The 15167-nt window shown below is 32.5% G+C and overlaps 1 protein-coding gene across 1 annotated transcript; it reads left to right on the forward strand.

Annotated features, from left to right (window-relative positions):
- Positions 1-454: 454 nt before the first annotated feature.
- On the forward strand, positions 455-10615 carry LOC107701584 (eIF-2-alpha kinase GCN2-like). Its single transcript, XM_016503631.1, has 12 exons — positions 455-637; positions 2609-3036; positions 3116-3179; positions 3867-3941; positions 4022-4144; positions 5257-5361; positions 5611-5674; positions 5947-6026; positions 7284-7385; positions 7810-7860; positions 8659-8895; positions 10418-10615. Exons 1-12 carry the CDS (start codon positions 455-457, stop codon positions 10613-10615), a joined length of 1710 nt encoding a protein of 569 aa, XP_016359117.1.
- Positions 10616-15167: the final 4552 nt, after the last annotated feature.

Below are 15167 nucleotides of genomic sequence, written 5' to 3' on the forward strand. Positions count from 1 at the left end.
AAATAGTTGTATCTCAGCCAAATATTGTCCTATCCTAACAAACCATACATCAATGGTGTATTGATTTATTCAGCTTTCAGATTATGTATTAATCTCAATTTCAAAATATTGACCTTATGACTGGTTTTGTGGTCCAGGGTCACATATAAAGATTAAAAAGCAGTGGTCCTAAAACTGATCCCTGAGGAACCCCACATGATTGAATGCTGGTGAACCCCACCAGCATTTCAGCGATGACTCATCTGAACGCCTCTGATTGGCTGTTACATTCATAAGCTCAACAGAATAATGTGTGATTGGTTTTTAATGTGCAGCGCTGTACAAACGCGTCTGATATATTATAAATATTATTCGGCTATTTTTTGTCTTTTGGAAGCTGCATTCAAAATCCACTTGGCTCAAAAATCTGCCTGCACATGCCCCTCGGTTTGAATGGGCATGACACATTTCTGTAATGAGTTCTGTGTGTGTTTGCTCCTCAGACACGGGTGTTGATTTCGCCTCCACGATCGTCCCATGCAGTCACCTCCTCAGCGCCCCCTTCAGTACGGAGGTGCAGAAGCAGTTCTCGCGCTACTACAACGAGTTCTCAGAGCTGCAGCTGCTGGGGAAGGGAGCGTTCGGGGCTGTTATAAAGGTCAGACGTCTTCTATCTCTCTGTTTAACAGATTCATTAATAATAAACATACTACTTCTGTGCCTGTTTCCTACATCCTGCGATCATCTGTGAGATGTGAGAAACTAGACTTGGAGCTTGCGAGTCTTAAGTGACAGTATTGTGCAGCTCTAGTAAAAAAAGAGACATTTGATTTTCTGTGATATGAAAAACGACAGCAATTTTCAGCAGATGATTTGAATGGCTCTGTTTGGAAAGAATGAATCTTTATGATTATAAGGCTGAATATTATTATGATACTTATATAAAGTAAAAAAATGAGTATTTAATAATATAATTTATAATGTAATTTATAGTTTAGTAATGCATCTGCATAGAAAATAAAATTTTTTTTTGAACTGTGATATTATAAATCTTTAACATAAGGCTAAATATTATTTTTATATTACTTATATTAGAATATGCTAATTAGTATTATTATTATTATGAGAAGTATTATGTTGCTTTATATATTATATTAATATAGTAAAATTGGATAATAATATAATTTATAATTATGCAGCTGCGTAGAAAATAAAAATAATTTTGAACAGCAGTATTATAACTATTTACATATGAAGCTTATTATTATTTTGTATTCTATTAAGTACAAATATAAATTTATAAATTTAATAATTTATAATTTAGTTATGCTTCTGCATAGAAATTTTTTTAATAAAAATATTATATTACTTTAAGTATAAAATAATATTTTATAATAATTTTTAATAAATATCCTATTGACGATGTAAGTGTCGTTGCATTATAATGTTTTTGTTAGCCTGTCCAGTAGAAGCCACTAGACGCGGCGCTGCTACGTTGTTCATTAAAAATATTGCGGGAAAAGAGAACATCAATGCGGAGAAGATCTTGTTTACATCAAAACTGAAACCAAGCCGTTCACACAGAACGCATATTTCGCGCATCTATCACCGTTGCACTCGAGAACCGCATGTTTGGAAAGCCATGTAAAATTAATGCAAGTTCTTTGAACTTTCTTTGAACTTTTGTCAACTTTGAAAATGTTTAGAAAGCCATGTAAAATTAATGCAAGTTTAACTTTGAAAAAAACATATCTCGAGACTTTATGGCGGGTTTTTCCCATCCCACTGCATCTCATGTTTTTAAATGAAAAACTACTCTTTGTGATTGGCTTTCGGCCCTTTGTATTAAACTATACATACAAACATGATGCTTTTTTGTTTATAACTTAATTCATTATAATTGGTTTATAAACATTATTTTAAACATTTTTCACAGATAGTCATGTTATCTTATGCTTTGAATAAACGTTAGGGCTGCACGATTATGACAAAAATCATAATTGTCGATTATTCCCTTGAAATTGTAATTACGATTATCACAATTTACATTGAATGATGTTTATACCATTGCTTGATGCAACTGCATGCCGTATTTTTATATGAAAATAAACAAGCTGAAAACACTCTTAACTGAAAAACCTTTAGTGCTTTTCTATAGTATTAAGCCTCAAATGTCAACTATACATCGGATTGGTTTCTTCTTTAAATTATAAAAAAAGTAAAAATATGTATGGTATTATAATGTTATACTAAAACTAAAACAATGGAAAAACCCTTAAGATAGCATGTAGAAAGAAAAAAATGCATCTTAAGCGTGCAGAATAACATAAGTGGACTCTGAACGATTAATTGCCGCTTTGAACGATTACGTAATTGTGGCATCCGTAATTGTAATCGCGATTAGAAATTCGATTAATTGTGCAATCGTAATAAACGTGCATTAGTAATATTCTGCTCGATGCGCCCTCTTGTGGCCTCAGGAGAGAAGCCAAAAGCTTTTCTTCACCCTAACTGAAATTATGCATTATGAATTTGAATAAGTTTTTTTTCAGCAATTTTGACAGCCCTAGCTCATAGTTCTCTGTCCTGCTCCTCTAGTTCTTCATGTGTCTGTGTTTGTCCCGTTCAGGTTCAGAATAAGCTGGATGGCTGTTATTACGCGGTCAAGCGGATCCAGGTGAACCCGGCTAGCAAACAGTTCCGGCGGATCAAAGGCGAGGTGACGCTGCTGTCACGACTCAACCACGAGAACATCGTGCGTTATTATAACGCCTGGATCGAGCGGCATGAGACGCCGGCGACCGGAGCCGTATCCAGCGACAGCTCCGAGACCGTCAGCAGCCCCGAGCGACCGCAGCGACCCACGGCTCCGGAGCGAAACGAGCTGGGACTGATGGACAACATCGAGGACGACGCTCCTCCGCCGGCCCTCGCCAGCTCAGTGGAGTGGAGCACGTCTCTGGAGAGATCGTCCAGCGCTAAATGCAGCGCTGCAGACTCCACCGACGACGAGGAGGATGATGATGAAGAGGAGGATGTCTTCTGTCCCTCCTTCCTGTGAGCTTCTGCTGTCGAGACGCTGTCTGTGATGATGATGAAGTGTGCATCTCTGACCTGCTTCTGTGTTTCCACACAGCCCTCCTGACAGCGACTCGGAGAGCGACATCATCTTCGACAACGGAGACGCCAGTGTGCTGCAGGTCTGCAGTTCTTAAATTACATATTATTAAGTAAAACAAAATCTCTGTCCCACTTTATATTAATTATGTCTTAAGTGTCAATTTTTCATCATCTTTCCATTGATGTATGGTTTGTTAGGATAGGACAATATTTGGCCGAGATACAACTATTTGAAAATCTGGAATCTGAGAATCTAAATATCTGGAATCCCTAAATTATGTTTAGGGAAAAAAACGCTCAGTTTTATTCAGAGACAAAAATATGAATTTGCTGCAGATGCTATGATGAAATTCTGATGCTTGTAATGCACATCAATGAGATCTTTATAACAGTGCAGCAGATACTGAAATAAAATGATCTAAATATCAGTCATCGCTCTATATCTCCAGTAATCTGTCTCAGTAAGATGAGATTGAAATGCTCCAAACATATAATGCAGTGATTGAGAGCTGAAGAAATAAAGGCTCCTCAGAAGATGTGAGATGTTCTGGAGGCTTGTGAAGATCATTCCTCCGCTGAGGAACAGTGAAAGTAAAGCTTCTGGAAACAAACGCTCCTCAAAAGATTTGAGACGCACTGATTTATCTTGATTTTTCATCTGGAACTATGACTAATGAAACCGCTGTTATTAGATGTAGTTTCTAAATCACATAAGTATGGGATGATATTGCCTTGTGAACAGCAGAGTTCATGTTGTTTCTCTGCAGGAGAAAGCAGCAGATCCGCTGGAGAGCTCCGACTCGGAGAAGCCGCTGCTGATCGCGCATTACCTGTACATACAGGTGCGTTCATGAACACTGAGGCTCAGTGCGAGGCTGTGTTGCAGCTCAATGGTGTTTAAGTGTCTCTTCTGTCTGTTCAGATGGAATACTGTGAAAAAAGCACTTTGAGAGACACGATCGATCAGGGCTTGTATCAAGACGTCAGTCGCCTCTGGAGGCTCTTCAGGGAGATTCTGGACGGTCTGTCCTACATCCACGAGCAGGTGAACTGACTCTGGAAAACATGTGGAAAATTAAAGCACTTCAAGCTATTTTTAAATTTTAGATGTTTGAAATTTTTTATTATTAAATTAAATTTATTTATTGTTATTATTATTTATTCCAAACATCTCTGATGCCTTTTTAGTTTTCACATTTTAAAATTTTAAATGTTTGGAATTTTTTTTATTATTTATTTCAAAGATCTCGGATGCCTTTTTAAATTTTTTACATTTTTAAATTTGAAATATTTGAAATGTTTAATTTTTAAATTTATTTATTTATTCCAAGCATCTCTGATGCCCTTTTTTATTTTTTACATTTTTAAATTTAAAATGTTTGAAAATTTTACATTTTTTAATTAAATGTTTACATTTTTTTATTTATTTATTCCAAACATATCTGATGCCCTTTTTTATTTTTTACATTTTTAAATTTGAAATATTTGAAATGTTTAATTTTTAAATTTATTTATTTATTCCAAACATATCTGATGCCCTTTTTTATTTTTTACATTTTTAAATTTGAAATATTTGAAATGTTTAATTTTTAAATTTATTTATTTATTCCAAACATATCTGATGCCCTTTTTTATTTTTTACATTTTTAAATTTGAAGTATTTGAAATGTTTAATTTTTTAATAATTTTTTTTTTTATTATTATTTATTTCAAAGATCTCGGATGCCTTTTTTTATTTTTTACATTTTTAAATTTGAAATATGTGAAATGTTTAATTGTTAAATTAATTAATTAATTTTTATTTATTCCAAACATCTCTGATGCCAGTTTTATTTTTTTACATTTTTACATTTAAAATGTTTGAAATTTTGACATTATAAGTTAAATTATTTTTTTCTGTTTATTCCAAAAATCTGATACTCTATTTATTTATTTTTTTTTAATGTAAAGGTTTGAATATTTTTATTAGTTAGTCCAAATATCTTTCATACCTTTTACATTTTTTTTTTTTTTTTTTTAATTATGATTTTTTAAAAATGTATTTATTTTTAGCCTTTGTTCCTTTCTTCTTCACTTAATTTTGAATCGAAAGGGCTGCATAAATAAAAAGTTATCAGCTTATGAGAAATGACTGTGGTATAATGTCTCTCTTAACAGGGAATGATCCACAGAGACCTGAAGCCTGTCAATATCTTCCTGGATTCTCAGGATCACGTGAAGATCGGAGACTTCGGCCTGGCGACGGATCATCCTGCTAATGTGGTACTGCATGTGCTTTATGCATGCTTTATGCACATGAGAGCATTGCATGCATGTGTTGATAAATAACTGTATGTGTGCCGTAGATTGACACATAGAAGCAGTTTTGATCCTTTATATGAGCACTGGACAAATGCATGCTCAGAAAATGCATTATTCATGAAATTAATGAGAATTATCTCTGATTGGCAGACTTAACTTGTCTATTTCGTAATGCTGTTTGGTAATTTGGTTTAATATGCCGTGTTTCAGGCTGCAGGTAAACTAGAGGTGGAGGAAAGCAACTCAGGGTTTGACCCAAAACCAGATCCAACAGGTGAAAACCCTGATCAGTTACTCTGACCAGATGTTTTTCTCTCTCATGTTAGCAATAGTAAAGCATAGGCATGTCAAAATAAGAGTCCCAGTGTATTTCGGGCTTGTTTATAATTAAAAGTCCTGCATTATGCATAACGTTTTTTGTTTTTTATTTATTTATTTCCCCCCCCCAGTTGTTATTGGTATTTTGGTTACACAATAAGCTAAAAAAAACATTTTTCTTTTTTTGCTGTGCTCATATTTGTTTGTTTTTTAAACTTTATTTCACAGATAACATTACTGGTATGGTTGGTACGGCTCTTTATGTCGGTCCAGAGGTTCAAGGAAACACTAAAGCCACTTATAACCAGGTATTAAACAACCTTCATCCAGACTGCTGTTTTACTCACTTTCTGTGTATAATGATGGTGTTTGTGTGTTTCAGTGTTATTTTTGTATCATTTTCTGTTTTCATTTTAGTTTGTTACAATTTTAGTTGTGTATTTTGTCATTTTTATTACTTTTTTTAAATAAATGTGACCCTGGACCACAAAACCAGTCATAAGTGTCAATTTTTCGACATTGAGATTTATACATCATCTGAAAGCTGAATGTGGGGTTCCTCAGGGATCGATTTTTGGACCACTGCTTTTTAATCTTTATATGTGACCCTAGACCACAAAACCAGTCATAAGGGTCAATTTGAAATTGAGATTTATACATATATTTATTATAAATAAATAATCTTTCCATTGATGTATGGTTTGTTAGGATAGGGCAATATTTGGCCAAGATACAACTATTTGAAAATCTGGAATCTGAGGGCGCAAAAAAATCGAAATATTGAGAAAATCATCTTTAAAGTTGTCCAAATTAAGTTCTTAGCAATGCATATTACAAATCAAAAATTAAGTTTTGATATATTTACGGTAGGAAATTTTCAAAATATCTTCATGGAACATGATATTTAATTAATATTCTAATGATTTTTGGCATAAAAGAAAAATCTATAATTTACATGCAATGTATTTTTGGCAATTGGCCGATATGGCTAGGAACTATACTCTCATTCTGGCGTAATAATCGCCAGAGCAAATAAAGTGCTTTTATTTTTATCCGTCGGTCTTAGTACACGATGTAACTACAGAAGAGTCAAGTTTTAAACAGGAAAAATATCGAAACTCTTTGGTCATTTTTGAGCGAGATGCTAACGGTCTAATCAGATTCAATGATCTATGCTAAGTTACAGCTAAAAGTGCTACCGCCAGACCCGGAGATCGGCTGAATGGATTCGAAAACGGTAAAACTCAACTGTTTAACTCTAGGGGAGCTGGAAAATGAGCCTATTTTCAAAAATAGTGGAGTGTTCCTTTAAGACTGGTTTTGTGCTACAGGGTCACACGTCTATGTAGTTTTTAATTTATTTTTTATTGGTTTTAGTTTGAATTATTTTAGAACATCAAGTTTAAATGAAAGAGAGAAATGTTGCCTTGGCAACTAGCTGAAATAGAATGTAATTTTTTTTTATATGCTATTTTATTTGTTAAATTTTATTTCAAGTAAGGAACATTTTTAAATGGTTTTAGTTTTAGTTAACCGTAATAAGCCTGGTGTCTGTGTGTCTGTAGAAGGTGGATCTGTTCAGTCTGGGCATCATCTTGTTCGAGATGTCTTACAGACCCATGAGCACAGCATCTGAACGCATCTTTGTGCTCAGTCAACTCAGGAAAGTGAGTCCCATCAAACACCAAAGCACACATCTGTTACAAACACATTCATTCAGCAAATCAGCATATTAGAATGATTTCTGAAGATCATGTGACACTGAAGACTGGAGTAATGATGCTGAAAATACAGCTTTAATCACAGAAATAAATTACAGTTTAACACATATTCACACAGAAAACAGCTGTGTTAAATTGTAAAAATATTTCACTGTTTTTACTGTATTTTTAATCAAGTAAATGCAGCCTCGGTGAGCAGAAGAGACTTCTTTCAAAAATATTGATAACATTTAAATTATTCCATACTTTTGATTGATAGTATATACGTTTTCCATGCAGTGCCACTGTGATCTAAAAAAACAAACAAATGTTCTTTTTTGCAAATGTCGTCTTATCACTTGTTCCTAACGCATCTCTATTTGTCCTGCAGGAGTCGATTAATTTCCCTGAAGACTTTAACGAGAACGAGAGTGAAATGCAGGTAAGTTTGAAACATCCATATATTAGACCCTGGACCACAAAACCACTCGTAATACATCATCTGAAAGCTGAATAAATAAGGATAGGCCTATATGTTAGGATAGGACAATATTTGGTCGAGATACAACTATTTGAAAATCTGGAATCTGAGGGTGCAAAAAAATCTAAATATTGAGAAAATCATCTTTAAAGTTGTCCAAATGAAGTTCTATAAGTTTTAATATACAGTATCTCACACCCTCACATTTTTGTACATATTATATCTTTTCATGTGACTACACTGAAGAAATGACACTTTGCTACAATGTAAAGTAGTGAGTGTACAGCTTGTATAACAGTGTAAATTTGCTGTCCCCTCAAAATAACTCAACACACAGCCATTAATGTCTAAACCGCTGGCCACAAAAGTGAGTACACCCCTAAGTGAAAATGTCCAAATTGGGCCCAAAGTGTCAATATTTTGTGTGGCCACCATTATTTTCCAGCACTGCCTTAACCCTCTTGGGCATGGAGTTCACCAGAGCTTTCTTCAGTTTTGTCACATGAAAAGATATAATAAAATATAAAAAAAATGTGAGGGGTGTACTCACTTCTGTGAGATACTGTATTTACGGTAGGAAATCTACAAAATATCTTCATGGAACATGATCTTTACTTAATATCCTAATGATTTTTGGCATAAAAGAAAAATTGATAATTGTGACCCATACAATGTATTGTTGGCTATTGCTACAAATATACCTGTGCTGCTTATGACTGCTTTTGTGCTGCAGGGTCACACGTGTGTTCTCTTTGACAGAGGAAGGTAATCAGCTGGCTGTTGACTCACGATCCGGCGCTGCGACCGACGGCGGTGGAGCTTCTGAAGAGCGATCTGCTTCCTCCGCCGCAGATGGAGGAGTCCGAGCTGCACGAGGTGCTGCAGCACACCATGGCTAATGTCAGCGGCAAAGCCTACCGCACCATGGTCAACCAGCTCTTCTCCCAGAACATCTCGCCCGTCATGGACTTCACTTACGACATCGACATTCACAAGGTAGAAGAAGAGCTCAAAACACTCTCCAGGACTCACAGAACGGATAAAATGCACATTTACATTACCAGCGATCAAGACTTTTGTACTGTGTCCTGCTGGTTTTACATTATCCAATAGAATTTGAGGGCCTACATGTCACTGCAAAAGAAAAGTCATTTAAGAGCAAATTTTAATGAATGATAGTCATGTCACAATGTATCACAATACAAAAATGCAGCAATTTGTATCATGGATGATGACCATATCTATCGTGTATAGTTCAGCCCGACATGAAAGTTTAGACTTATTTTTTAATTTGTGAAAAAGAATCGGCAAGTAGCACTTTCCTACGATCTGTTATTTTTTAATTTAATAATTAATTTTAGATTTAATTTAGGCTTTTATTCACTTATAAACAATGATCAACACATACAAAGAGCGCATCAAATACGGTACACACTTGAGCTTCCATGTTAGTTATTTTAATTAGTATTATTCATTATTATTAATAAATTAAAAATAAAATACATTATTTAATGAAGTATAAGATTTAACACTTTAAAATTTTATTTAGCAACAGAATTCTGTATTTTTAGCTAAGCAGAATACTGAATATTTCTGTTCTGGTCGATTAACTTCTTTTAGTTAATTGTTTATTGTATGCATTAGAAGTAATAATTAAAACATACCCTTTCAACTCTATTTTGACTTTGTTAAAGTATCGTATCGAAACAAATCACAACATACATAAATCATACATAAATCGAATCTTAACAAACATAAGTGCATTGTTACACCTCTAAAGATTGATTGATTGATTTCTTTAGAATAAAGTCACTGATGAATGATAAATTAACAACATTAGGAGAGGAAATGCATTAATTAAAATATCTTAAAGCTCAAAATTTCTACTTTAAATGTAAAAGTTTTAGAATATTTAAAAAAAGGTCTTCAATTTATTTAATTTCTTTCTAAATTTTTTTAATAATTTAAGTATGGTTTTCACCATGAAAATAATTCTATTTTATTTTAGCTAGTTGCCAATGCAACATTTCTCATGTTCATTTAGTTTAACTTGATGTACTAAAATAACTAAAACTAAAACTGAAATAAAAAAATTTAAAAAACTATATAGACATACTTAAAAACAAAAACGAACGAATAAATGACAAAAGCATAAATTATTAAAACTTCAACTAAAATTAAAATGAAAATGGAAAATACAAAAAATATATATATAAATATAAATGAAAACTATAATAGAATCTCAGTGAAACTAAACTATCACTGAATCAGAAATAATCTATTAGTTAATCTGTTAGTTTTTCCTTAAAACAAGCAAAAATATCTGCCAATGGGGCAAGAAAAATAATCTTGTTTAGCCTTTGAATTAAGATTATTCTTCTTACCCCACTGGCAGATATTTTTGCTTGTTTTATTTAAGCAAAATAATTTTTTACAGTGTGTCCACACCAGCAGGTGGCGCTGTGCTGTTATTTATCAGCTCCATCAGTGACTCTGTGTTTCCTGTGTTTGTCTGCAGGGCAGTTTTCATTTCAACACTGCTAAAGTCCAGCAGTACGTGTACGAGACGGTCACCAGGATCTTCAGACGACACGGTGAGACGCACAGCATTCTGGGTCGTGTTTCCGCTCTCATACTTCCTGTTCCTCTGCTTCGCCAGCCGATGCTGGAGCAGGAGTTACGATTTGCATTAAAAATGGGATGTTGGAAGACATAAAAGCAATAAAACATCTTATAAAGCGGCCTGCATTTTAAATGTAAAAATGTAAAAAAAAAAAAAAAGGCATCAGAGATGTTTGGATTAAATAAATAAATGTCAAAATTAAACATTTCAAATATTTCAAATTTTAAAATGTAAAAAATAAAAAAGGCATCAGAGATGTTTGGAATAAATAAAAATAAATAAATAAATTTAAAAATGAAACATTTCTACGGAAGAGGATTTAGGGCCAAGCAATAATAAAAAAATAAAACCATCTTGAGATTAAAGTCGTTAAATTTCGAGAAAAAAATAGTTAAATTTCAAGAAATAAGTCGAGATAAAATGTTGAGATTAAACTCATTAAATTTCGAGAATAAACTCATTGTTTCGAGAAAAAACTCGTTAAATTTCGAGAAAAAGTTTAAATGAAATGTTGAGAATAAACTCATTAAATTACGAGAAAAAAGTTGTTAAATTGCGAGAAAAAAAGTCGAGATAAAATGTTGAGGATAAACTCATTAAATTACGAGAAAAAAGTTGTTAAATTGCGAGAAAAAAAGTCGAGATAAAATGTTGAGGATAAACTCATTAAATTTCGAGAAAAAAGTCGTTAAATTGCGAGAAAAAAGTCGAGAATAAACACACTTGTATATGCAAAGAGCAGAAATGTGCATTTGTTTTTTGTCATTGAACATTTTTATTTTTAACTCATATTTCCCGCACAACATAAAATTCACAAACACAAAAATGTACACTCAGGAAAATTATAAAAATAAATCCAAATGATAATAATAACAAAACAACGATTGAAACATAAATAACAATGGTAAAATAAATATAACACAACAGACAGCCAGAAATTTGCATTTAGTGCAGTGGTGTTTATATTATAGAGCTCTCAAGGGATTAAAATTTTAATCAAATTAATTACACAATGTGGACATTGATTAATTAATCCCAAATTAATCACACATCAATTTTGGCTGAGAAATTAGCCACTAAAAGATCAAAGTCATTATTGTGTTAAATGAGAAAAGCATTGAATAGACATAGCAAAAAATTGCTTTAGAAAGAATTAATGCAAAACTAATGATAATAAATGGCTATTAATGCGTTTAAAAAACGCATAACTTTGCAACTACATGTCAACTAGCAGTCATTAGAGTATTAATAGACTGTCTGCTTAATATCTTCTAACACAAGTATATGTTAACTTATTCTACTAACCCTAAACCTAGCCTAACAGTCCACTCTGAGAATTAGTACATGTTAGTTGCGAATTAAAAAGAATTAGTTGACAAGTCACTTAATAGTTATTAGAATGTCTAAAGTGGACTATCAAAATAAAGTGTAATCAAATATTGAAATATAAAATTATTTTAAAAATCCTTCAAACGGCTGATTCATTCAGAAACGAAGCAAGGATTTTTGATTGGAACTATTTTCATTTATGACATGGATCAAAACAGACAATATTGTGTCTAAAATATAACACAATATGAACTTGTTTATTGAACTGTTGTATAAATCGATGGTGCAGATATTTGGGAAAACCGCACTCCTGCTGGTGATATTGCTGAACAATATCATAGTTTAAAGCTTAAAATAATTCATATAATGAATGATAAATTATAAAAATAAATCATATGATATAAATATATTTTTGTGCTCAAATTTTGAATTTTATGCTCATAGAATTTTATGCATTCTAATAGACTCCATCACGCAGTCAGTCGTCCTGTTTATGTATTTTATTATTTTTTATTTTATTTTAATTTAATTTTGCATTATAATCTCAGAAGTCTTTTATTAAGAGTGTTATTGTCAGGATTAATGCTGTCGCTCAGGGATTTTATTTTTTTTTTGATTGTGCAACAATGTATGGCTGTAAACATGAGAAATCTGCGCTGGAAAAGACTTTAAAACCTAATCTTGCCAAGCTACTGTTAATTTAAAGTAGTTAAACTAGCCTGTTGGGAAAAATAGTTTGCTGTGTTACAAGAAACAACACTGGTGTTATTTAAAGAAACAATATCTGTGACCCTGGAGCACAAAGCAGTCTTATATTTATAGTCTTATAAGCAGGGTATATTTGTAGCCATAGCCAACAATAGCAATTGGGTCAAAATATGGGTCAAAATTATCCATTTCTCTTTTATGCCAAAAATCATTAGGATATTAAGTAAAGATCATGTTCCATGAAGATATTTTGTAAACTTCCTACCGTAAATATATCAAAGCTTAATTTTTGATTAGTAATATGCATTGCTGAGAACTTAATTTGGACAACTTTAAAGGTGATTTTCTCAATATTTAGATTTTTTTGCACCCTCAGATTCCAGATTTTCAAGTAGTTGTATCTCAGCCAAATATTGTCCTATCATAACAAACCATACATCAATGGAAAGCTATTTATTCAGATTTCAGATGATGCATAAATCTCAATTTAAAAAAATGTACCCTTATGACTGTTTTTGTGCGCCAGGGTCACATATGTGCTTGTAGATGCAGTGAAAGATAGAAAGAGTTTAAGAAATATTATGGATTTATACGTGGATTTCATTGAGGGTGACATTATGAAACCTAAACACATTCACACACACACAAAAATAAACAAATAAAAAATAAAAATGAACAGCTGTTTTTAACTAAAATATTTGGCTGTCAATAAATGGACTGAGCGAACTGAGTGAATCAAATGAATCTGTGAATCAGTATTTTAAGACCCTTGATTCTGTATGATCCAATTTAGGAAACTGAATCATGTTAGTTATTTTGCAAAAGTAGTTAAATGCTTTGCTTTAAAGTATATACTTTTCTGGGAACACTGCTGAGTAATGAATAAAAATGAATCTGTGAATCTGTGAACTGGTTCACTGTAATCTACTTTCCAAATTAACCAGTTTGCTAAAACGAATAATGTTGTTAGTTACTCAACTACTCTGGTTAAATTTAGCAAAACTAATTAGATACTAAGCTACGCAATTTATTCTTCTGGGAACCCTATTGAGTAGTGAATCAAATGATAAATGAATATATTTTTTCATGAATAGATGCAACTCACTTTTTTGAGATCAAAATAGGTCACCCATGAGATTTGCTTAAAGTTAGTCATCTAATTTTTTCTTCTAGACTGGTTATAACTTTTTTTAATTAAGTTATGAAAAGGTAGATTGGTCTTATTTGTATTGATTTGTATTGGAAAAGTAAGACTAATTTTCTCTTGGCAGCTGCTAGTTGGTCAAACTAGTTAAGTCTTAACATGGTGGCTAGGTTTATTCAGTATTTTCTTTACTCTTTACTTCAGAAACTGTGTCTAAGGTTTGAGATCTGGGAACGGTGAAGAGAGAGGTCAAACATTTTGCGTTTTCTCCTATTTAATGGTTAAATTAAATTTTATGAATCAAAAAGCATGTCTAATTAATTACATGAGATTTGCTTAAAGTTAGTCATCTAATTTTTTCTTCTAGACTGGTTATAACTTTTTTTAATTAAGTTATGAAAAGGTAGATTGGTCTTATTTGTATTGATTTGTATTGGAAAAGTAAGACTAATTTTCTCTTGGCAGCTGCTAGTTGGTCAAACTAGTTAAGTCTTAACATGGTGGCTAAGTTTATTCAGTATTTTCTTTACTCTTTACTTCAGAAACTGTGTCTAAGGTTTGAGATCTGGGAACGGTGAAGAGAGAGGTCAAACATTTTGCGTTTTCTCCTATTTAATGGTTAAATTAAATTTTATGAATCAAAAAGCATGTCTAATTAATTAAAATCATGAAACATAAACAGTTTAACATCAATGTATTAAAAGTTTAACAAAAATGACATGTTTAGGGCCCTATGAAATGTTTTATTTTTTCCAACCTTATGTTTTATTGTTACCAAATTCTGTATTTTAACATGTCTAATTATTTGAAAGCATAAAAACAAGTTTCATTTATTATTACAATAGCCTAATGATTTTTCCTCAGAAATTCTGTGTTGTGTATTTACATTTTTAAGGCATAAAACAGTAATTGAAGTTATCTATTAATTAATGAAAATTAAACAAATTTTATTTTTTGAAAACTAAAAGGGATTTAATATTACAATTAAAACACTGAATAAATATTGTATGATTATTCCTTAAAAATAAGGTTTTAATTTTAGTAGTAGCCTATTACGTACATTCTACTGAACAATAGCAATATATTTCTGCAGCAGTGTCTTGAAGTTAAACCGAACTTTTATTTTGACGGGTTTCCGTGAATACTTTTACATTTCTGTGCGTGTATGATATGAGGATAGTTTTGCTCAAATGAAACGGTCAAATGCTGATGAAGTGACTCTCAGAGCAGTTCTGGAGATATTGTTCATGTATTTATGTCCTCATTAATGAGACGGCAGACGCTAATATCACCGCAAGCGTCACGCGCGCTTCAGTACGAGTAGTAAACAAAACCGTGCATCTGCGCCGTTCATTAACACATAGACACGCAGAATTCATATTTAAATAGGAGTTTTGCGGCTTAATATTTACAAATACTAGTGTGTGTGTGTGTGAGAGTGTGTGTGAGAGTGTGTGTGAGAGT

The sequence above is a fragment of the Sinocyclocheilus anshuiensis genome, unplaced genomic scaffold, assembly GCF_001515605.1.
Source record: "Sinocyclocheilus anshuiensis isolate Anshui unplaced genomic scaffold, SAMN03320099.WGS_v1.1 scaffold5819, whole genome shotgun sequence".
NCBI lineage: Eukaryota > Metazoa > Chordata > Actinopteri > Cypriniformes > Cyprinidae > Sinocyclocheilus > Sinocyclocheilus anshuiensis.

Bases quoted from the DNA above. Each gene is read 5' to 3' on its own strand.
- LOC107701584 (XM_016503631.1), top strand. From the start codon at position 455: ATGAGTTCTGTGTGTGTTTGCTCCTCAGACACGGGTGTTGATTTCGCC. The intron at 638-2,608 runs GTCAGACGTCTT...TGTCCCGTTCAG, and splicing joins CGTTCGGGGCTGTTATAAAG to GTTCAGAATAAGCTGGATGG. The intron at 6,027-7,283 runs GTATTAAACAAC...GTGTGTCTGTAG, and splicing joins CTAAAGCCACTTATAACCAG to AAGGTGGATCTGTTCAGTCT.